Here is a 24,738-nt window from a genome sequence, read left to right on the forward strand (position 1 = left end):
TAGGTCTGATTTTCAAAGCAAAAAGTATCCTCTGCACTTTCACGGTAAAGAATCACAAACAGATTCATCCCCAGTAACTAAGGAGCTAATTTTTGAACGGGCACTCAATATGCACACCTTCTACCAACAGCATCATTGCCTCAGTAATGAAAACAAGGTACCAATGAATTCTCACATTGGCCTCTTTCTAAACACATCTTCCAGTTGCAAGACTCACTAATGACACCTGCTAGTAGCATTATCTATATGATTTGAAAGCCATGAAATACACAGGGAAGACAGCATGAATGGCATGGTTTTAGATGCTCTCCTCTGGATTTTTCAACAAAGAGCTAAAACTATGTTAACAGAGGGTTAACAATGCAAGTTAACAGCCTCTCCTCTCCCTTAAGGGCTACACTGTGGAGTTTGTTGACTGATCTTTGGCATGTGTGCATGCATAAAACAGGAGAAACAAGAAATGACAGCTCAGAAAACTACAATCCCTTTCAGACAGAGCATGTGATGCTGAGAAAAGTATCACCTAACATTACTCAGTTAAACTTCAACAAGAAGGGAAGCTTTTTCCAAAAAATCTCTTTCTAAACAGACCTCATCATTCTTAATCCCATTACTATAGATTTTTCTTGCTTGCTATTTTCTTCATTCGTTCTTTTGTGAGTGACACCTACTTTTCATTTGGCAAGGTGAGCAACTTAAGGAGAGTGAAAATACAAAGGAACTGCACGAGGATATACAGGGAAAAAATTAAGCACAAAGATAACACACCATGAAATCAACAGACCTTACTTTTGACTGCTTTATCTTGTGTGGGGGACTGGAGCAAACAAAAAGACCTAGATTCCCCCAAAAACTACTCCATGTTATAGAGATCTCACCTAGGAACTACATGACATGGAATTTTCAACTGTTAGTCAACAGCGTTCAAAAGCCTTGAACTGACAGAAACAATAAAGATCACCTTATATGCAAGTAAATACCTTAACTACTAATCTCAACAAAATAGAGACTGGACAACACCCTGCTTCAGGATACTTTTGTCAATCAGCAATATAAAAACAAATGCTACTCTAATTTTTCCAATCTATTCCCATCATCTTTTTGATTGGATACATTTTTAAATAGTAGAAATCCAGCCCTGATTTTGTGTCAGCTATTGTACAAGAAACTTTGCCTGAAGAGATATAAAATGCTTAGGTAAACACAGCAACTGAAACATACCATTCATTTACATTTTACATACTATTGCTTAAATTTTGCAGGGTTTTCAGATTTAGGAGTCCTCTACCATGCGCATTCTAATAGTCTACCATTTTTATCATTTTGTGTTAGTTACAGCAAATGGCTTTCCCTAGAAAGCACAGAGTCTGGAGGTTATGGCAGGCACTGCTAAATGAAGTAAAAGGCATTAGTGAAGAGGACTGTCCATATCCCATAGGAACACTGACAACTATGCTCCCAGCAAGAATAGCTCGAAGGGAAGCATTTGTCAAATTGAGAGACCTGAACAATTCCATGTAATTATCTCTTCTTTTAAGTGATTAAAAAAAAAAAAAAAAAGGCTATTGGAAATGGGGGCATTTGTGCTATATGCTGCTTTCCATGGCCCAAACACAAACCATTGACATGTCACTGCCTTGCTCAATTACACAACAGAATTCTCTAATTCTGGCCACCACAATAGTTGTGTCACTTGTTTCTCAAATGCGTTGGATACTGATCCCATGAAAATGACATCACAATACATAAGCACTCTTTTGGAAACATTTCCATGTGTGAAAAGCAGTAAAAGCCATCCAAGATACAGGAGATTTATTAAGACTCAGAAAAATCCATTCATGAATGTGAAAAGAAGCTGCAGTAAGGGTCAGAAGGCAATCGGAAAAAATATGTTGTCTAGGTAGGGGGGTGTGTATGCATGCTTAAATTTACTATTTTCAAGTCTCCTTAACATTGCAGCAGCCCAAAGTTCAGCTTCCATTCAGGTTTACTAAGAAACTCATCCTGCAGTGTTCCATGACAGGAAAAAGGATGCGGAACGTCATTTTTCTTAGCTAGAAAAGCTACTTTCCTTAAATGGTAATGCCAATTTTAATCAAAATTTGTATATGCTGTACCATAAGATGAATTTAAAATGTATGACTTAACAAACATTAAAATATTGCTCCTAACATTATATAGTCCTACCATACTTTGCCCTCACTCCTGACACATCTTTAGGCAAATTTTGTGGTGTGAAGCAGATATTTTGCAGTTCTATTTTTATGCCCCATCAGACACAATATAGAAAAAAATATATTTAGATTCTGGATCTCTTCCAAAAAATGCATATGATATTTCATGGTTTCAAACCCTGGCAAGCATTCAGACCTTTGTCTAGTTTCCTGTAAAGTTTTCATTTACAAGTCTTAAGGCATTACTATCACAATCTGTAAATTTCAGAAGAGACTCCAAAAATTAAATAGTTAAGAAACTCATATGCCTTCTCATCTTTTGGAGTGATTCAATTCCAGTCAGTCTCCTGGATTAACTTGCTTCTACAGGTAAGTAGAAGATTTAGTTCCAATAATCTAAGATTGGTCCATACAGAATTATAGCTATTATTATTATTTGCAAGACCTCTTTTTACAGAAAAAAATAGTCATTCACATTTACTAGCTTTCTCATTATTCTTCACATGCTCCTTTCATCTTAGTTTGGAGCTCATGTTAGAAGCAGGACAAACATCCCTTAAAGTAATATGCACTAATAATGCAAATAATTAAATGTTAATAGTGAGAAACAATAACTGACCTCTTACCTTGCACATCCCAACATGCATTGTACTTGGATGGCTACTAGACCTACTACCAGGTATGTAGATGTCTTTTTTTTTTTTTTTTTTTTTAAATTTTAATCCCAATTTAAAAAAGAAGTCTCATTTTGTTCAACTGGGAATCACTCTTTCAGTTTTACTTTTCAGTAAGAAAACTTAAGTATCTCAGGTCAAATCTAAAAGTGTTTTGGTTTGCCTGCTGAAAGTAACCACAAAACATTTTACAAGAAACTTTGCTATATTACAGTTGAGTGATATTTACAAACCCAGCCTTCAGTTACAGTCTTTTCTCACAGAAACATCATTAACGCAAAGTAAGGAAAGGTGAAGGGCAGAACCTCCTCCAGAGTATCAAGAAGTCACAATAACTTCTTTTGCTTGTGATTATAATGTTGGTCTGTGTGACAGTAATTTATGATAGCACATGGATCACTGTGGCCATGTTGATTGCCTTTCCTGAAAGAATTCACGTTAAAGTAGGATCTTCAGAAAAAAAGGAAATTAAGTCAGCAACTCCCTCAACCTGGGTAAGGGCTAATTGTCCAAACAGAAATTCTTTGAAGTTTCAGAAAGATCTTGGCACTCTTAGCTGCAACTAGCACAGGAAAGTTTTTAGTAGTTTTCTTTTGTTGTTTTTGTAAACTGACCTATGAAACTTTGCAGTTCCCTTCGATCATATCACTGAGTCACTGGTATAACATTTTTAGCAAGAGTCTGTTGTAGAAGCCAAGCTCTTCAGACACTCCTTCTCCAAATCATTGCACGGATTAAGGCATTGAAGCAGTTCTTTGTCTAATAACACAACAGATTCTATTGGAACTTTTAACTTTTGGCAGCCATGAAGAAGTTCAAACTGTATTTTTAATACCCTCTCTCAGACTTACTGGCTGGCAAGCCAAAAACTCACCCATTAAAGCACCATAGCACACTCACAATTGATGTATAAAGAAAACAGCTATTTATTAGACTTGTTTTCTGCAGTATGTACAAACAATACGGAGAGTGACAAAGTGCTTTTGCATTGTGCTAACACTGAGAGAGCAAAAAGAAAATGAAAACAGGGCATAAAACAAAGAAAGGATGTATACAATGGAACAAGCACAAGTTACTTATTTTGTTTTTTTCTTTGTGCTAAAAATAGAACACAATGCTTATCTTTCTGTAGAGCCTACTCACCAAAATCTGAATAAACCAGAGGTTAAAAATATGAACATCATTACAATTCTTCCCAATTTTCAGTTCTTTAACTTTGATGCACTTTCTCCTAATATTACTTTGTTCAGAAATGGAATCCTTGCCCCACAAAAAGAAACAAACAAAAAAACCAACAAAAAAAACCCCAACCCAAAACCAACAGAAATGCTTCTAAGTAGACATTGTAACAGAGAAATGATCAGACTCAGTCCTAGCTAGCTATCAGAGTTATAAGTGCCATTAAAGAAAAATGTGAGATACTGAAGCTAAGAATTTTGACAACCAAGCCTTCACTAACTTTGAAGCTTTTTAAATTCTAGCCTTTGTATAATGGCTGAACAACTTTCTACAATAATGTTTGCTAGCTATGAAACATAACATTGCCTGGAGTTACTTGTAATGCACAATAATAAGCAACAAATAGAAAACAGTGCACATCCACTGCAGTTCAGTGTGGGAGTTTTCTTGCCAGAATTGCCATCACTAAATACGCTTGCAGCATTAAAGGCTCATCTGTAAATGTATCAGAAGTACCTTGTGAACTACCAAAATCTTATCCAGACGACAGCGTCATAGAACCTCAGGATACATTTGCAGTTATAATACAGAAATGAATATGCTATGATTTCAGATGTTTTCTGAAAACATTTACAGACATAAGAGTTGTGACGTACAAAAAAATCAAATGTGCTGACTTAGAAGACAATATAATATTTCTAATATTAATGTTATACTAAGGAACTTCTATAGAAGAAAAATAGAAGAACTAAAATTTAACTAATACGAGTTCTGTTCCAACAGTCATCATTTTAACTTCCTTCTCAGTAAATAAAATACTTCATTTTTGTCTCTGATAATATTTCATGATTTGCTATGTCTAATTAAAACAAAAGCCTCCTCCTTGACCATTTCAGTGTGCCGCTGAGCAGCTGTTGCAGCTCAAATTGGTATCACCCAAACTTAGTAATAAAGAGCTATGCACACTATTCTGTATGTGGTTAATAAGTGCCCTCACTTATTGGCACTAACATTTTCTCTTCCTACTGAAAACATCTTCCCTGATGCATCTTGGAATTACATTTTCCCTTCTTACAGCCAGATCACAGCAGTGACTCATAGTCAGTTTTGTTATTGATTACTACAGTCAAGTCTTTTTACCCTTGTGTCACTTCCAATTTATGAGCTCCATTTATAGAGAAATTCCTATCAACTGTATGACCTTGCACTTCATAGTTGGAGATTTCTACCTGTTTCTGTTGCTATATTTTCAAGGTCATTTAGCTCTTTGTTTAACATTTTGGTCTCCTCGTTATTAGCAAATGCCTGCCAAATTTTGTCCATCTTGTACCTTTCCTGCCTGCTTTTTAAATGAAAAGATTAAAACAAGATTAGCCAAAAAACAGTCCCCAAAGAACTCTATTAGTAAACTCTCTCCACTCTCAAATTCTCCCAACACAACTATAATCTCTCATTTGTCTGGTTCGTCACACAGTAACTTTTCTTCTACTATTTCCCATTTTTTCTAGCTGAGTAATAACTTATTATGCAGGTTATTTTCAGATAAATAAACAGCCTGAAGACTTATTAGAAAGAAAAACCAGGCTTACATGTCAAAATGTGCTTTTTGTAAGCTTCTGCTTTATTTTACTCCATTTTTCAGCAATTTCCTCTATATTCATGTTTTTTCGTCTAAGCTCATAATGTTGATTATTGCCCCTTTTTCAGGACAAGGGGCAACGGGTACAAACTGCGACACAGGCAGCTCCATCTGAAAGTGAGGAAGAACTTCTTTACCATGAGCGCGACACAGCCCTGGCACAGGCTGCCAGAGGGGCTGTGGACTCTCCTTCTCTGGAGACATCCAAAACCCACCTGGACGCAACTCTGTGCAATGTGCTCTAGGTGAACCTGCTTTAGCAGAGAGTTGGACTAAACGATCTTCAGAAGTCCCTTCCAGCCTAACGATTCTGTGATAAGACCACAGCTCACCCTGCCCCCACTTTCTTAAATACAGATACCAGCCCAGGTACTTAAAAGACATTGCAGAAAATGCTGTCCTATGTGTACCAAGTTGTTTTATCTAAAAACAAAACCACCAAAACCACTGCATCTGGAACAAGAACATTTTGCCTTGCCTTTTTAGAGAAAAAGAATCATTTATGATGTGAACTAATAGTTTTAAGCAGTCACTTAAGTCTCTAAGCAGACTTAAAACCCTGAATATAATGGTTATTTTAGTGTAATGATGCTCGCTCAGCAATTACTGGCAAATGCACATTAGTAAAATATGCACTGCAGAGTTAATAGCCTATGAATGTTCTTGCCTGTGCACGCACTAATACTGTGAAGTCGCAACACCTGTACAGTGTTTTTAAAATACTTATATATTCTACAAGGGCCCATAGCAATAAGATCAGTATTTCCTATGTAATTGTTAATGTTCAAATAGATGGACTCAGAGGCACATTTAGACTATCTCTAACTTTGAAAGAGATCACTTTTTTGACTCAAAATGTACAGCTTAGGCCCACCTGGAGTTGGCAGCAATTATACATAGCTAAAGTTTCAATCTTACTAGTTCACTCTGTCTTATAAACTGCGTCTCAATAGTAACTTCCTCAGGTTTTAGATTCCATCCTATTATGACTGTTATGAATTTCGTTTCAGAGGCACTGGGACCACAGAGCCAGCACACTAGAACAAGGAAAGATCAGCAGAACTTAGAAACCAAATTTCGACTTTATACAGATACAAATGAAGAAGGCTGTCAGATTTTTTTTAATCAGTTGGAAACTCTTGACAAATGCAGTTTCAATGCCTCTCTTCCTCTGGTGATGATAGTCCATGGCTGGTCGGTATGAACTCACGTTTTATTTTTAATTCAAACTACATCTGATTTGATACACTTTCCTTCTTATTACGCTAGTGCCAAAGGTAACTTCAGAAGAAAGGTTGTGACTGGACAGATAGATTTCCCTGGTAGCAATCATGTCTTGAAATATTACTAAGTGGATATCCCCCATTGAGATTCTGAAGGAGCAGACTACAAGCAATTCTCCTTGTGGGAGTCCCATGACAAAGATTACATTCCGCCCTTGTTTAAAGCCAGCAGAGTTTGAACAAGTAGTTGAATTAATGTGCTCTACCTTTGGAGCACTGAATACCAGTTTAATTTCTCTGATATGTTCACTGCCAGATATTTACAGATTTATTGAAAAGAAGTGCACACAATCTCACCACACCTTTCTCAGAGATACACCTTTAAAGTGAGCTTCCCTATAAGCCCCTTCAGCTGAAAATGAAGCCTTCAACATCAATGAATTATCACTGAACTTCTTCCAGTTAAACTGTAAAAAAAATCCACCATGAAAACCTTTTTCAAAAGCATAACAGTGATTTTTCATCAGCTTCTCAGTTGAAAAAGAAACAAAAGAAAAGGCAGGATAAGGAAAAAATGCCATTTTAACAGATCTTTGATTCTCATAGAGCCAATGTCATCACATAAGGTGGCAAAACAGATATTTTTTGCACATCTGCATATATGCAGAGGAACTTTGAATACCCCCCGTGATGCACACAACTTTCTCAACAAATAACAGCAGAGATGACTTTGGATGAAATATTGCCCTAGATTACTTTAGGCAAGCCTGACAAATAAAAATTTGTTCAAAACCTGTAACTCCTCAAAGACAACCCATGGACCTGAGACTGCTGGCATTGAAGTTTATCATTCACATTAATTTAATTTGCAGAGGTATTGGTCTCTTAGAGGAATATGTATGGAAACCCAGAACTGAGACTCCCAAATTCTGGAAAAAACACCGGAAGAGATAAGGATGTTCTATCAATAGAAGAAATAAATGTAACTAGAGCAACAATTAAATCCAATAGATTAAATAATAACTCTAGTCCATCAAATAAGAAGCAGTGTTTGACGCTAATAAGGAATTTGTGATCAAGTCCTTAAAATAAGAATCACAAAAAAAAAAGCAGATCTCAACATGGAACAGCTGTAGAAGGTAAATACCTGCTGGTCTGCAATCCTTCAGCTTCCCTCCCTCTCTAGTCCTTCTAGCCTAAATTTACAGGGACAGATGCTCTTGAACGAAATCAGAAATTTTCTGGACATTTCACCCTCTCTTTTTAATTAATAATACCAGTCAACTCAGGATGAGTGAAAATATTTAGGAACATCATTTCACTGGTAAGAGTTCACATTACAAGACATAAATTATTATACAGCTCTTATATTGATTCTTAATTTTTTTTGTCCACGAAAACCCAAAGATCCTCGGCACTGAAGCATGCTGAAGCCCCTAAAATCTAGTTATGAGCTTTAAGCCCTCCTTGTTTATATTACAGTTTTACCTTGAGCTTTTCACAATAAATGCTTGGCAGAGACTGCATTCCCTCAAGAATGGTTTGCTTTGTTTTTTTCAACAAAACAGGTGGATGGGATTTTAGAAGGTTGGATTTGGAAAATGGCAGCAGCTCTGAAGTCTCAGCATAAACAAATCAATGTGATCATTGCAGACTGGCTTACATCTGCTCACCAGCACTATCCCATTGCTGTACAGAATACCCGCTACATAGGACAGGAGATAGCAGATTTCCTGGAATGGCTGGAGGTAAGAACCCCCAGATTAACACACGTTTCTCTGGAAAAGACCTATGTACCTGTTCTTCTGCTTCTACCACCTTTCTGAAATACTACGACAGTTATCGCTATTCATTTCAATCACTTATGTTTCTTTAGCACATTGTAAATTTTTCTGCCATAAACTTTCATGTGACTTCATAAAACATTCATCAAGCAAGAGAAAAAAGCAAGTAGTCTTGTTTATTAAAATATTTTGATGTATCTTTAAAAGCAAGAAAATTTCATGCTGCTATAGCTTTTCAATTAGCATGTGTGCAGACAGCTGACAGTCCCACACTTTGAAAGCAGGAACACATTATTATTTGCAAGTGGTTAGATCACTAAAATGGGTTTACGTTATCTGTGCTTAATTTCTGCTTTTAATGCAGAAATCAAGCATGACATCATGTCTTGATTTTTGCCTTAGTTCCCCAAAGATTATTCTACAATAATGGCTTAGAGATCCAGAATGTAAAGGGAGAGCTTTCTAGAGGACAGCATGCCTCACAAAGCAGATGACATGGAGGCAGTAGTGAGACAGAGCCCCGCTGATGTAGTGACTCCTTATCAAAACTCCCGCTACGTAGGAAGCAGTGGCCATGGCTGCACTGAGAAGGCTGCAGGTAAGTCTGCAAGGGATCACTGGTCTCCAGCACTATTTAATAAAAGACAGAAAGCAAACGCTAGAATGAGGATCACTCACGCAAACTAGGCACCCTAAGCAACTCTTATTTCATCTGTCTCTAGTACTAATATAAGCTACCTAATCTGAAATGAAGTTATACATCCGTACATCACAATATTTCAATACATTAATTTAAACACCGTGAGGCCTAAGGTGGAAGGGAAATACACTACAAAGCTGAAATATTTGTAGCAAATACTGTTGAAGGGCTAAGCTGCTTTCAACAGGAATAGCATGGCTAGAAGAAGTTGTCAAGACACCATGCCCAGTTAGGGACAACAGGCACAAAAGAGCAGGCAGAAAATCCAGAGTCACTATTTTTTATTGTGACATTACAAGAAACCTTAGCTCTTGGTCAAATGTAGTTTAAGTTGCTGGAGCCTGAAGACACATTTTGAAGCTGTTTAATTATTGAATAAATTGGTGGACTTTGTTCAGTTCCCAGGAGAACACACCACGTTGTCAACGACAGAGACACTCTGTGATTTCTCCAGTGTCAGCAAACAAATCGAGGCTTGAAAAAATGACTCCTTGCTCCAGCACTGTAGGTAGCTTATCTTGTACCATGATATGTTCCTGGATTTAAACATACCATAAATCTTCAAAGCATTCAGTTGAGCAGTATCAGTGCTCAAGCAGTAAACCTTCCTTCTATTGAGAAACACCCCACCTGAGTTTAGCAGTTAAAAACCCCTTCATTCCAACCCCCGTAACTATCTTTCCACTATGCTTCTGTCTGCATACAGGCTGGCGAGGATATGAAATATCCTTAATGGATGTAACAAAAACTGCAGTGATGTGCAACATTTTAATGAAGTGCTCTTAGTCCAAGAGTTAATAGGGCATGATCAGTAACAATCTCAATAGCATCCATCTCAGTAACACCAGCTAAGAAAATTGGTCAGATCTTGTGATTTTTAAGAGTTGCCTGTCTCCAAAGAAGATTGCCAAGTTTAACCTCATCTTCACAAGAAACAGGTATCAAGACTGCAAAGCCACTCCACTGGGACAGGCAATATCCACAATTAAAACAAAACAGAGGTTTGCCTATCCTGCAAGAAAAATATACCACATTTTTCTTTACAAGTCAGAAAAACTTTGAGCCTTGCAGCTCAGGTGAAATGCTTAAGATCCAGGTAGTATCGATTAGGTAGAAAGAAGGGCCTGAAGCCAACTCTGCTTCAATAGGTGTGTTTCAGATCAGATACCCAGTTTGTACAAACCAGTCCAAGAAACATCACTGTTGTATCACTCAGCATGTCTGATCAATGTTTTGATACCTTGGCTTCCAATTTGGTTTGTGCTAGTAACTCAGGCAAAAAAAAAAGCAAGGCACTTTATATAAAGGATTGTTTTACACTGAAGTTAAAGGACAGATATCTATTTTATAGTCATAGGAAAGTCAAATGCTGCAGATGAAAGGCACTGCACATTTGCATCAGTTGCAACAAACAGCAACAAAAATCCTACTATCTGTGTCAGTTTTCCTGAGCATAGTGCATAAGTAGCAGTCCCCAAAGGTGTAGCATTTTCCGGCTGCATGAAAAGGAGGCAAGAAATAGCATTCAGCCAGTAAAGAAATCTGGTGTGTGATCCATGCACCTCACTTGACCTCCATCATCAACACACACACATTTCTTGTGTTGTAATTCATGGTATTCCTAGCTCATAGTATTTCACTGTTTACTTTTCATATTTTCTACATCTAAATCAAGCTCCTGCTATCTTGCAGGAATCCATTCAATTTTCCAGAAGCAATGCTCATCTAATTGGGTACAGCCTAGGAGCTCATGTTTCAGGATTTGCTGGAAGTTATATCAGTGGTACAAACAAGATTGGAAGAATTACAGGTAAAAGACTTACAGCTTTAAGAAATGTTAACAGTCAACTGATTTAAGTTACATAGACAATTGATATATCAATGTCATATAAAATATTTAGCTGTTGAATAGTAATATTTGCCACAGTTTAGAAGTTTCATCCCAGTGGTTTAGAAATTAGCAATGAAAACACTTTTCAAAACAAAGTATCATACTATTTCTAGATTCATTCTTTCCTACCTCAGTCCAAATTATGACACAGAGAATATACAAGCGTGGAGACTACAAATCAAATCAAAGACTTGAGATGCATGTTGTTTGAATTCGTCTTGTATCCATTCCCACTAACACCTTAATGTTAGTCACTATCTTGACCCAAAGCCATTCAAACACACTGTTCATTGTTATCAACTCATTTTAAATAGAAAATTACGTTAAGGAAATTGTTTAATTGTGCTTGAACTTTTAATTGCAGTGCATTGCTCAGAGTGAAATGAAGTCAGTTCTCCCGTGGCAAAAATGATAGCCCTGGATTAGAGTATCCCTAAGAGATGCTTAAAGTAAACAAAGTTAACCCATAACACTTGGTTGTTTTGACTAGTGGCATTTTGAACCTTCTGTAATGCTTTGTAACTGTACTAATTATAAGTGTAATGAAAACACATTTATAAGGTTATTGATACACTGTATATGGTATCACATCTAATGCACAGTGACAGCTTAAAAAAACCCCAACCAAACCAAAAATAAAACAGAAGTGTGTTTTACACAAGGCCCGTTATCAGCTATGTTTTAAGTTATCAGAGAAAACATTTTACTTCAATCCGATTTGGGAGGGAGGCAAATACACGTGACTGTAGTTTGAAGTCCCAACTCTAATCTTGGATTCATTGCCACATACCATCGCCTTACACAATCAGCTCCTGTGACGGTGCCTGCATGCTGAGAAGCCAATTTTAAACAATGTGTCATGATATTACACCTGTGTATACGCTGAAGGACTTCAGTTCATCAGCACTGCTTGTTCAAACCATATTAGTACATCAAACCTTGATAATGGGTAAGTACAAAAAACATTAAACCACTATTTATTGCAACAGCTATACACATTCTTCGGGAAAAACTATTCAGACTTGTAATGATAAGCTCCAAAAGTTCATAGTGATAAAAGCTATTAAAAATTAAATCAAAATGTACACCTTCAGGGTGACGTCCCTACTTGTAGCCTGTGTTACTAGTCTTGTCCAGTTACACCTATCCAACTACTTTAGTCTATAGTATCAAATGAAGAATCTCAAATTTAGAAGCTTGTCCTCAAAACTGAAGGCAGCTTTAAACTAAGCAGGCAGTTCTTTTCCATAAATCACTTCACAACCAAAAAGAGCACCATACTAAAACATCTAGCAAACTAAAAATTAGCAAGTCTCCCTAAATGGTATATTATTTTCTGAATACTGTAATAATTTGCCTTGAAAAATTCTTAAGGTGAAAAATTTTTATAAACAACACCTAGCAGACATATAGCTCTTTTAAGCAATAAGTGTAACTTTATAAAGTTTCAGGTCCCAAATGTGGGTTAGATGTCAAACTTGTTGTGGGACTGTCTTCAAAAGGGCCTCTGAAATGCATGACCTCTAGAGTATGAAAGAACAAAATTAAGTAAACATCACTTAAATGACAAAGCAGTAGCAAGCATGGTTTGTCTATAACACACACATCTATCTCTGGGCCTGTGTCCTTGCGCATGTAGCAGTTACTGTTTATTACAGTGCCTGTGTTTACTTTACCTTTTGGTGTAACCACGTATCCTCTGCATGACAAGTGTTCCTAGCATTGTTCCCATCAAAAGACCTTGTAAAGTAAGAGCGCTGTCTGTTTTTAAATATTTATCACAGACTTTTCTCATGACAGTAGAAGAACAGCCCATTCTGCACTATATCACAACTGGATTATTTGCATTTATTGCAGGCCTTGACCCTGCCGGTCCCTTGTTTGAAGGAATGTCACCAACAGATCGTTTATCTCCAGATGATGCAAACTTTGTAGACGCAATTCATACATTCACTAAACAGCACATGGGTCTCAGTGTTGGCATCAAGCAGCCTGTGGCTCATTTCGACTTTTATCCCAACGGAGGCACCTTTCAACCTGGCTGTCACATCATGCATGTTTATAACCACATTGCACAATACGGGATCACTGGTAAGAACCAATGGCACAAAACAGGAAGAAGCATTGCAGCTGCACTCACAGTATCTCTGGGAAACTTTACGGATCTCTATGGTCTTAAACAGTATCTGATGGGAATATTACCTCCCATTATACGCAAGGAAATTTCTTTTCTAGAAATTGGTGATCTGATTTTTACTTGTATTGAGTTCAAACTGTTCTGACTCCAGTAAGGAATCTGGCTGCCTAGCACTTCTGAAAACGAGTCCATCAGCATCAAGCTGTCAAGCACTTCTGAATAATTTCAAAGGTATTTGTTTTAGTGGTAGAGGAAATGAGAAAACATCTTCTAATTAAGCCAGATTCATCTAGTGTGCAATTAATTATTTCAAATCAAACAAAACACAGGGCTGTACTACTCACCTCCTTAGTTCACCGTTTCCCAGCTCCCTTTCCTTCAGCTGCGCAGATGATGCTCTCTCTCTAGGACCTCACTGGCAGTGTTCCAGAGTATGTTTTATATATAAAAGCTTATTTCCAATGTACCTAAACATAAACATAAAGAGAAACTGATGCAACATACTGAAAAAAGATAACGTAGTGATGCACAGTGACAACCAGAACTGCTCCGTGGAAAACCCCAGATGAGTACTGTTCACCCAGCATACTGCATTGCAAAAATACTTCTCCACTATCAGCACATTGTCTAAAGGCCTGACTTATTAGCAGGTAATTCATGGCAAATGTGAAACCAAGCATTAGCTAGAAAGCTTACCAGCAAAGACACATAAAACCAGTCCATCGTGATATATCCCAATTACACTGAAGAAAATAACTTCTGTAATTTGATGACACTCAAGGAGGAAAAAGATACTTAGCTCTTATAAAAGCAGATCTATGTATTTAATATAATTTTAATATATTTAATACATTTTTTGCTCCTTTCTCCCCAGTAGCAGCTGCAGGCAAAATTCAGCATGAGAGTTTGTCACTCTGATAGGGACAAAATATGACATTACCACATAAGCGTCCAAAGGACAACCGTGTCCAACCATTCACAGAATGAGATGGCTGTCTTTAACGTGGTATGATCTGAAAGACTGAACATAGCCTCATATTGACCAAAACAGCCAGGACAATGAAATCAAGGTTCATATATACAGCCTTAAATAGTCAGGCTAGAGAAGTTTAAGCAGCAAATTATTCAATTTTATTATCATGTGGGTTCAGCCAAACTATTTTTGGATGAACCTCTAAGTAAAGTTGCTACAATGTCTGATTTCTGAGGCAAAACCATGATGTTTTAGTAGTAAAAGGGTGGGGGGGAAACAATAACCTATGTTTATGGTTGGTTACTGTACTCCTCTGCAGTTGAAATGGCAAGGAGGATCAAAAGCATGCAAAATGTTCTTGTTTGCATTTTTAGGCATCACTCAAACTGTGAAATGTGCCCATGAGAGGTCAGTTCACTTGTTCATCGACTCTCTACTCCACAACGATAAGCAAAGCACAGCATACTGGTGCAACGACATCAACACTTTCAACAAAGGAATGTGCCTCAGCTGCAGAAAGAACCGGTGCAACACACTGGGCTACAACATCAGAGAGGAAAGGCTCCCAAAAAGCCGACGACTCTTTTTGAAAACAAGAGCACATATGCCTTTCAAAGGTTTGTGGATATACCTCTCTCAATCTCTAGACTGATCACAAAGTGTGAGAACAAGCCTAAGCTTTGTGATCCTGTTTAGTCATTTATTAAAGATTCTAAAATCTATGGGAATAATCAATTTGCTGAGACAAGTGAGAATCCCCATAGGCCATCCTGATGCCCTTTCATCAAGACCCTGACTCTTAATATTTCTTTGGGAAGAAGGATGCTGCATGCTTGCCACAGGCTAACTGCAGATCTGAGGCCTCAGAGATGCTGGAGGTCCTGATAGACAGGATTTTCCTACAACTGGCCTGTGCGAGTTTGTTATAACATATGCAGGCATACAGCCAAGCCAAAAAAGCAGCGTAATTGCTCTGGGAGGCCTGTAAAATCTCCCGTTCCAAGTTTGCCCAAATTTTATCTGCAATTAGTCTAGAAGATGACACATAAATTATTACTTTTCAAACAATGGAAAGACAACAGAACAGCATGGACTTTTACAGGGCAGAATTGTAGCACTAAAAGTGACTGGTACTCTAGCTTTATCTCCGCTAAATTACTTTACCAAGTGCACAAAGTAACAATTCTCTAAGGTCAGAAAGACAATCAGTGTGGTTTCTTGCATTTATTACCAGAGAGAGGGGAAGCAGGGCCTACCTGCCAGTCTCCATCACAAAATGGCGCCAGCCTGGCCGTGGGCCGGTTACAGCTCGGCTGCCAGAGAACCCGTGAGGCAACCGCTGCTGCTGAGTTCCCCTGCCAGAGGGAAGGTTTAGCTATGTTTTAAAACAAGAACAAGCAGGACTGTGTGGTACGAATAGAAGGGACACCATTCTTCTTCCAAGGGGCTGACTGACTTCACCCTCCTTCCAAGGGACTGACTTTTGGCGCACAGCGTTCCTCCTCACTCCTCCCTCCCCAGCTATCGATGAGGCACATGGCGAGCAACAGCACGGCCCGGGCAGGATTCCTGCTTAGAGCCACAGGACACCATGCATGGAAGGGATTCGATGTGCCCAGCTCCTCACCGAGCGGCCATGCCCTCCCCACAGCCACCTCAGTGCCACCCCTCTCCCCTCAGCGCTGAGGCAGCACCAGGGCCCTGCCCACCCCCAGCACAGCCCCAAGGCCGTGGGGGTCCCTCAGCCCCTCACCCGCCGGGGGGCAGCCCACCTGCCCCCCCCAGGGCAGCGGGGCTGGGGAGGCACCTGGAACACTGACAGGGCACCCTTGCCGTGGACACTCGAGGGCCTTCCAGTCCTGACAAGAAATGCTTCAAAACGCTGCTTGCGTGACACATCTTGTTTCCCCACAGTGCTCAGCACTCAACTGCGATGTCACAGATTTTTAAAAAATACAGAAGTTCAGGTATTTTAAAAATATTTTTGAGGTCTTCCACTAAGGCAGCTATGAAGCATTCGGTGATGACTCCAGAGGGGTCTGCTCAGTCCCGACTGATACTCAGAGCAGCTGAATCTGCTGGATCCCTTCTTGTAATTTTAAAAACACCTCAGGATGCTACTTGAAGTAAATTTAAAAATTCTGCAGGCAGCATCTAGCTCCCAGCATTACCATGCCACAGAACTATCAGGACACCATCCAGATCAGGGACACAGTGCCCTGAGGAGGTGCGTGCACTACCACCACACCTGGGCACCGACGCACCATTCCTGTGCTGCATTTTTCTTTGGGCATGGAGATAATTTCAGCTTGTTGGTGAAATAATCTGTGTCCTATTGGCTCTGATCTCAGTTTTAAACATGTTGCATTTTTATGCTGGGAACTCGTTTTGCTTCAGAACAACATCCTTGGCACATAGGCAGATACCGGTGCCCCAGACAATGGTCGCCTTTCACTAACCGTTCCCAAACAAGGCGGCAACTGTGGGAGGGTACACACAAAGTCATCTTTGTAATGCTCTTAAAAAAATGTTTGAAGATCATGTGAGAAGCCCAAACAGAAGGAATTGGAGAAACTCAACATGACACTTCACAATCCTCTCTGTCTTCACGAAATCTGATGTTTCATTTTTCAAGCTGGTCTGAGCACACATTAATCCAGGTCAAACAAAAAAGTAGTTGTTACAAAGAAGTTAACATTTATAGTAAAGCTGTGATGGGATGCTGAGTCAGTCTTTGTATGAATACACTCACCTTTTTTCCCCAAAGTGAGCATCGTAACCACAGCAGAAGCAGCAAAAGCCTAGGCTTTATCAGAACATACACCAGCACAATCAATTTTTACAGAGAGAAAACTCCATCTTCAGTAAACAAGCCTCCCTGCCTACTTTATCCTCATCAGGTTTGCAGTGAAGAATCACTCATTTTGCTTCCTAGTGAGTGACACCTTTTCAAAAGAAAACACATTGTTCACTAACACAAAATAACTATGAAACAACAAAAAGATACAGATTTTCAACCAAATAGCTTCCCCTGTGAACACTCAGAGATGCACATGCACTTCCCCACCACCCACCCCTCCCCAAAAAATAATAATAATAAAAAAATCTATCTGTGGTATACATTAAGAGATGACTCCCTTAGCAGTCTGGTGGAGCCATTCCCTGAGGTAATGAAGCCTGTAGTGGGCGAAGAGAGGAAACGAGGAAAGAGCATCTTTCTACTCAAGTGTGCAATAATGTTTACCAGAACAGCTTTGCATGTGTAATTTGACCAGATTGCAAGGATAAATACAACATTCCTAATTTTTCCAAATACTTTGTGGTTTTTGTTAACAGAAATTGCTTAGTTTTTCTTCCTTAACACCTAAATATATCAGTTTTGTCAAGAAGGTGGCTGGTAGAATCACCAGACAGGAGGAGTTTTGGACATTTAAAGCTGACAATATCTGTGTGCATGTGGCCTCTAACTGTACATTGGGGGTTTTGGTCATGTGTTTGTTTTTTTCATAATTTACTAAATGTCAAACTGCTTGTAATCAGTACACTGATGATTTCTTAGGCATTCTTCATTCTGACAAAATTCAAAGACTTTCCTAAACACTGTTTCTCTAGAAACTCACCAAATCTTGAAGTCTTAACGACGTCTTTCTTACAGTAATGTCCTTGAACAAAGTCATGTGTTAACAGATGCATGTTAAGCACAATGTATCATTATGCAGTCCAGGAAAGTTTGGGAGTCATCTGTTTTGCAGGGCAGTTTTCCAGCTGATCAGAGAAAAAAGCCTGACTACATTGCCCAAGGTCTTCAATCTGTATCACACATCTCTAGCCATGTCCAGTCATAAGGATTTGTCTGGTGATTAGATAGAGGGCTTGCCAGAAATTCTAACAATTGAACTTCAAAAAAGCTAGAATATTTCCCATGGAAGAACATTTTATCCTACAAGAGAACTCAACCCAGGTTACCTTTTTTCCCTCCATCCTTTTATTAAACAGAGAAACAAGGCCCCAAACCCTAATGGATTACACAGCACAGCAACAATCTGAAAAAATGATGATGTTTTAATTTCAACAGATTTGTTTAAAAATATGGAGTATCAATCAGTTTTCTGCTCTGAAAGATAAAATTCTTTTGCCTGAAAAAATTATTGCTTTTTTGACCATTAATTTTGACACGTTACAAATTCTTCCTTTCAACAGTCTATCATTATCAGTTCAAGATCCACTTCATCAACGAAATCCAAGGCAAGCAGATAGATCCAACTTTTACTATCTCTCTGACAGGCACTAAGGAGGATGCTAAAAACCTGCCTATCACACTGTGAGTATTGATATGACATGTCATTGTACAAGTGAGACTGGGTGCCAATTTATAATACCGTTATCATGTACATGATCACGCTATGAGTGAAATGGTTTGGTACAGCTAAGTGAAGATAACTGGAAATTGCCCTTTCCTCACCCATACTCCCTAAAACCCACAAACTTTTACAAAGTTCATACATTTTTGGCATGACAAATCTCTGTAAAACAAACCTAGTAATCTTTGAAGTCACCCTAATATTAAGTATCCTGTTCACTTAATGTTTGGTCCATCCCGTGGCTAACACAGGGAGGTCTAGTCAATTAAAACACAAATGAATATACACCTCTACTTAAGGTAAAGGATTTTGAATACTTCTCATGATGGACACTATCCGTATTAACAAAAGCAAAGGCAACAGTGTGGGTCAGCATTTGCTCTAGCCAGCAAAAGACATAACATAAATGCTATTATGGGACACCTTTTCTTTCCCTGTCTGAAACCACCTCTGCTTCACCAGCTGTTCAAGTTTCTCCCACTTTTGCTCCTTTTCTAGCACGTTGTCATATTTCACCACCTTATGCACCTGGAAGAGTATCCTAGAGACAGTAATGTTCCCTTCTGGAGAAAGAGGAGGAACAGCAGTTCGTTCTTCGGTTTTAAAGAGAAAAGAAACTTTTTTTTTCCCCTACTTTAATCCATAGTAAGACAGCATTATCGTGGTTTTGTTTTCTGCAGAGTTGAAAGCATTGATGGGAACAAAACCTACTCTTTTCTCATCACCCTGGACACCGACATTGGTGAACTAATAATGATAAAGTTCAAATGGGAAGGAACTGCAGTTTGGGAGAATATCTGGGACACTGTTCAAACCATAATACCATGGACAAAAGGCACCCGTCGACCAGGACTTATAGTGAAGACAATCAGAGTAAAAGCAGGGGAAACACAACAAAAGTAAGTAATTAAAACACTTTTTTCTGTAGTAACACCACAGATGTCTGACACATAGATGTTTGACACATAGTTCAATTACATGCATCTGAGTCCCAGCACGTACACCAACGGTGAACTTACCCATATACAGATTCTGGCTTTCCCTCCTCCCCCTCAGATCAGACTGAATGAGTTTAAAGCAACTTCTAATTTCTTTGTTCTCAGGTCAGAAATGAATAGTGGGAAATGTCCTGGCTCACTACTGCCACTAATCTGAGTTGAAGGCACAGTAACTTTGGATGACAATTTTGTTGATACTTGGGAACAGAAGATAGAGAAGGAGTTAGATCCAAGGAAGAATTAGAACAAGTTCTGCCATGCAGTTTTTCTGCACAAATTAATGACAATAACTGATGACAATTTCTGACCTATTTTTAGAATGTGATTCTCTCACTCCATAAGGACTGTATGAAATTGCAAAGGAACTACTACATAAGATAAATAATGACGCCAACATCAAGGCCCTCAAAAATTCAAATTCCTACTTACAAAAAAAAAAAAGCCAAATCTTAATTATTTGACTTTCAATACCTACTTCATAGAGAAACTCAGCATCACCATTCTTGAAAGTATTCGTTAGAAGGATCACATGCAAAACAACACAGTCATCTGATTATTCACTAAAGTTAAGGGTTCTATTATGAAGTTCCCTTATTTTCATCTCACCCATTTTAGAGCCAGTCCAGTGCCTGATAGCTGACAAGTACTGCACTGTGTAGGCTGTATAAGAGGTTCCTGGAGTGATAAACTGTGGAAGCAACGTTTAAACTTTTGAAATTTTGACATTTCAAAATATTTTGAAATTCCTGTAGCAGGCAAACAGAATGTGAGCAGTCCTGGTAAACAAAAAGACTATCCATACTTCTGCATGCCACACTTTCACTGGTATTTGACAGTAATTTTTGCACTCTGATTTTTTCTATAATACATTTTTTTCTATAATACAAATTCAGTGATTTGAATTTTGTCAGTTGACCTCTGAAGCAGCATCAGAGAGCATTTTTTTTGAGAAAAAAAATTATGAATGCAGGCTGAAATCTGTTTTGGTTTTTTTTTTGTTTAGTTTTTGTTTGTTTGTTCATTTGTATTGGGGTTTTTTTGGGGGTGGGGATGGGTGTTGTCTTTCCCCTGCTGATTGCTTTGAAACTGGATCACCAGGTCTGAGTGGCCTTGTTCTCTACATAGAGCAATGCCAATAACACTTTTGAAACTGCTTATTCACAGAGAAATTTCAGCCAGGAGACAGAATAACAAAACTTGTGATGATTCCTGCTGCTTTGATCCTTTTAACTGAGTAGTTTTAATTAAGGTTAATGAGAAAAGCATGTCTTACCTTGTAACTGTGGCTCAGTCTTAGAAGGTGATTTTTCCTTCCTACAGCCTCTTTCTTACCAGCACCAGTTATAACTACTGCAGTCTTTCTGTGCAACAATACTTATTGGCAGAGCTGCATCTCCTTGGTACTGACACAAAACACAAACTAGACAATTTAAAGAGACATTTCCATGAGACAATCTGTGTGCGCTGTGGGGCAGAGGAGGTATCATATTTTCTTGGGTATTGTCCCCCAAAAAAACATATTTTGTACATTCCTCTCCTAATCCAGCACTCAACATATGCTCCTGCTGTAAAGAAAAAAAATAACAAAAATCATTTATATAGAATCTTCTGCTGTTTTAAAAGCAATGATCCCAAATCAGTTAGTACTGACCTAGCTGCCAAAGCAAATTAAAGCATAGTATATACCACAGATTAGAGCACTCTGTTTAAATACAGATTTTTTTGTACCTTGAGAAAAAAAGTACGAAAACTGTGAAAAGATATGTTAGGTATACACGTTTTTCTAACCAGAAAGCTCCTGTCCAATACAGCCGTGTCAATAACCTGGCACAATCCAATTATTACTGATGTACTACTAAAGAAATCCTACGAAATGAGTCACCAAGGTGGGTAGTTATTATACTAACAAACAACAATGCTGGTATAGTCAGGTACCTAATGCTCCTTTGAAGCTTTTTGCTGCAAACAGAAGTGGGAGCTTATGTCAGGATTTTAATGGATACTGATACTGCGTTGGGTTTTGTTCTGTGCAATCTGGGTTTGTCATGGGAATGGAAAGGACATGTTAGTGTTGAAACACTGTATTAATGCTGGAGGGGGGAATGAGATTATTAGGCGATTCTAAAAGGAGTAACAAAGGACACTCAAGGAAAAGTTTTTTTCAAAGAAAATAAGAGCATATAGGTTTCAGTCTTCTTGGAAAGACCAAACATCATGGATCAAAGAATTAGCCATTTTGGAAATTCAGTATTTAAAAAAGGCAGCAAACACAAGATGCATTTTGAGTCGTCTTGTGTTTTCTCAAGCATTTGAACTGCTGACAATATTTTATCTCCATGTACCTTTACCTCACAATGTTCATGATATTTATATACAAGATAAATTTTCCTTTGTTAGATTACCTAATGACAAACACTCAGACACAATGTAATAGCACAAACTTTAAAAGTCGTTAATGAAAACTATTGTGAGCAATAAAACACCAGATTCCACAATACCCGAGTTCCAAACATGGAAAACATTTCTGTAGCATAATGTTGTTGGTGTCCTACACAACTGATTTTTTGCAAGCTGACAACTAAACGCTAGTAGTCCAGCTGAACACTAGCAGGCCAAATAGCACAACCCTGGTAGTAAAGTAAGAGCTGAAACATGAACAGTGGCCATTGAGAATACAAAGACCAAATGACTGTGAGGGTACTAGGGAGAGCAGCGTGCTGCCTGTGACACCAGACAGACAGAGGCATAACGCACGCACATCAGAGCTGCCCACTCCTTTTGCTCTGTACCTACTATCTGGCAGCAGATACATCTCTTTCCCCACCAGCCTATAAAAAAAATGAGATACCTTCCTGTAAAAGGATAAAGTCAGACTTGCTTTTATCTACAGTTTTCAATTTTATACAGATAACAGCCCTGAAAAGTAACAATTACGCTTACATGCTGTGTTTTCTTTCTAGAATGACATTTTGTTCTCAAAGCATTGACAACGTTCACCTTCATCCAGCCCAAGAGAAAACATTTGTGAGGTGTGAAGATCGCTTTCCGAAACAGAACAGAAAATGAGCAGGAACACAAAAGACAACTACTCACTGAAATATATTCAAAATACATCTAATAAAGTGGTTTTAAAACATACAGCTACATTAAATCTAAATACACTGATAGATTCAGAGGTGGTGAAAAAAATACATTTAAAAAAATACAGATTTTGTGATGCAACGGTAAGCTGAAATATTGGCTTTTTTTCATTTACAAGCCTACTCTCAAAGTGATCAATGGGAATTTCAATTGGCAACTTTTAAGTTGTTTAAAGTTTTAAAAAAACCCTGCTCACTAGAAATAAAGATTACTATTCAGAAAAAACATTGCCATAACCCTTGGAAAAACTTTTTGTTGGATTTAAAGGAAAAAAAAAAGAGGAACCTTATTTCCCATTAAATGCTTTGAAACACTAATAGTGACTACTATCAGTTAAAATTTTCTAAATTATTTCCTAATGAAGGGAGCTTTAAATCTTTCATAGAAGAAAATATTCCCAAACAGATCAAATTGTTAACTAAGAGTTTGAACTTTTTACTTTATAATGTTCAAAAATTAAAATGCACTTCAACATACAAAACGCTTGAGCTATCATAACCATATGACAAGCCAAATAACTATATCACCTAAAAATGCTACACTAAACTTTCTCTTATTGGAAAATGCTTTGCTGTTTAACTATTTTAATTAAAGTACTGATTTAAATTACTAGTAATTTAATTATTTTAATGATGCTTAGTATACTAAAGGCAATTCTAGCATAATTGAGTTCAGTTAACTTCTGCATTAAAATCATATTTACATGTATTTACTGAACATGTAAATGACCATTTTAGATTTTAAATCACTGTATAGCAGATTTTAGCATGCTTTGAAACTGCATGAATAAATAAATATTGTAAAAGTCTCAAATGTCTTCAGTGTATATAAACAAACTTCATAAATTCAAAATTATACAATTCCCTTGTTTCCTATGTCTGAATATAAAATACATGAAGAAACATTGTCTCAGATAATTTTTATTTTACCATTAGTGCATACTGAAATGCAAATCAGTATGTATGTCAAGAGTATTTTGTTTGTCACTTTGTAATGCTAAGCACAAGATTAATTAAAAATTATGTTTCTACAAGTCTGTATTCTGAATGTAATTTGTTTTAAATGTTCTCTAAATGGTAAAAAATGTGCAAGATAGGCTTTGCTCCAGGTCTCAGGACTATTTTCCATACCAAGACATTGCAGGAAATTTTGAATCAAAACATACAGATGTTATCAGGATTAAAGTGAAAATTATCTAAAGAGCATGACAAATGAACAAGTTGAGTAGAATGAGTAATCCTGCAAGCAATGAACAGTGATCAAATGCTGAATGCAGACATCTTGGCCAACCATTCAGAATATTAATTTCTAACTTTTAAAACCTGTTTTCAGTAAAACCATTCCTTTAAACAAACAGGAATATTCAATTACAGAAACAGAAAGGCTGACTAAATATGATGGGAACTGAAGAATACTTACTTTTCAAATGACAACAGTTCTCCTTCCTGAGGTGTAAATTTCAGAAGCTGATCTGATATTTAAAATGGCCACTTGGAGTAGCAGCTTGATTAGAAGAAATATTTATAGGTTTAGATACAAATTCCATGTAAAAGAATCTTCAGATCTTCATGGAAAATGGTGGTTTGTGCTTTAAAAGATGTTCCTCCGTGAAGCAAATTATTTTCTTTAAACACAAAAAGTATTTCCACCTTCTATGTAAAAAATTAAAATTTAAGTGATTAATTCCATGCTTCAGGTTACTATCTCCAATACTTACATTTCCTAACAATTATTTTATTAAAGCTCTGCAACATGTTCTGTGCTTATATAAAAATCAATTACTTAAATACAAACAGCCACAAGTCAAATCAGCACACAGAAGCAAATTTCAGCAGTAAGTATTCCTGAAAGAATTAGGTAAGCA

General features: G+C 37.7%; 1 protein-coding gene across 3 annotated transcripts in view; it reads left to right on the plus strand.

Annotated features, from left to right (window-relative positions):
* Positions 1 to 23,907, plus strand: part of LIPC (lipase C, hepatic type) — a 63,706-nt gene extending 39,799 nt beyond the window's left edge. For 2 of the 3 annotated variants that reach the window (XM_005435508.4, XM_027800088.2), the window contains exons 2-9: positions 6,677 to 6,864; positions 8,458 to 8,637; positions 11,066 to 11,183; positions 13,122 to 13,355; positions 14,749 to 14,991; positions 18,575 to 18,695; positions 19,416 to 19,634; positions 22,694 to 23,907. In XM_005435508.4, the coding sequence (XP_005435565.2) occupies positions 6,677 to 6,864; positions 8,458 to 8,637; positions 11,066 to 11,183; positions 13,122 to 13,355; positions 14,749 to 14,991; positions 18,575 to 18,695; positions 19,416 to 19,634; positions 22,694 to 22,799 (1,409 nt within the window). In that variant the 3' untranslated portion in view covers positions 22,800 to 23,907. The remainder of the gene's footprint in view (positions 1 to 6,676; positions 6,865 to 8,457; positions 8,638 to 11,065; positions 11,184 to 13,121; positions 13,356 to 14,748; positions 14,992 to 18,574; positions 18,696 to 19,415; positions 19,635 to 22,693) is intronic. The other variant, XM_027800090.2, reaches the window with a different exon arrangement.
* Positions 23,908 to 24,738: the final 831 nt, after the last annotated feature.

The sequence above is a fragment of the Falco cherrug genome, chromosome 7 (genome assembly GCF_023634085.1).
Source record: "Falco cherrug isolate bFalChe1 chromosome 7, bFalChe1.pri, whole genome shotgun sequence".
Taxonomy (NCBI): Eukaryota; Metazoa; Chordata; class Aves; order Falconiformes; family Falconidae; genus Falco; species Falco cherrug.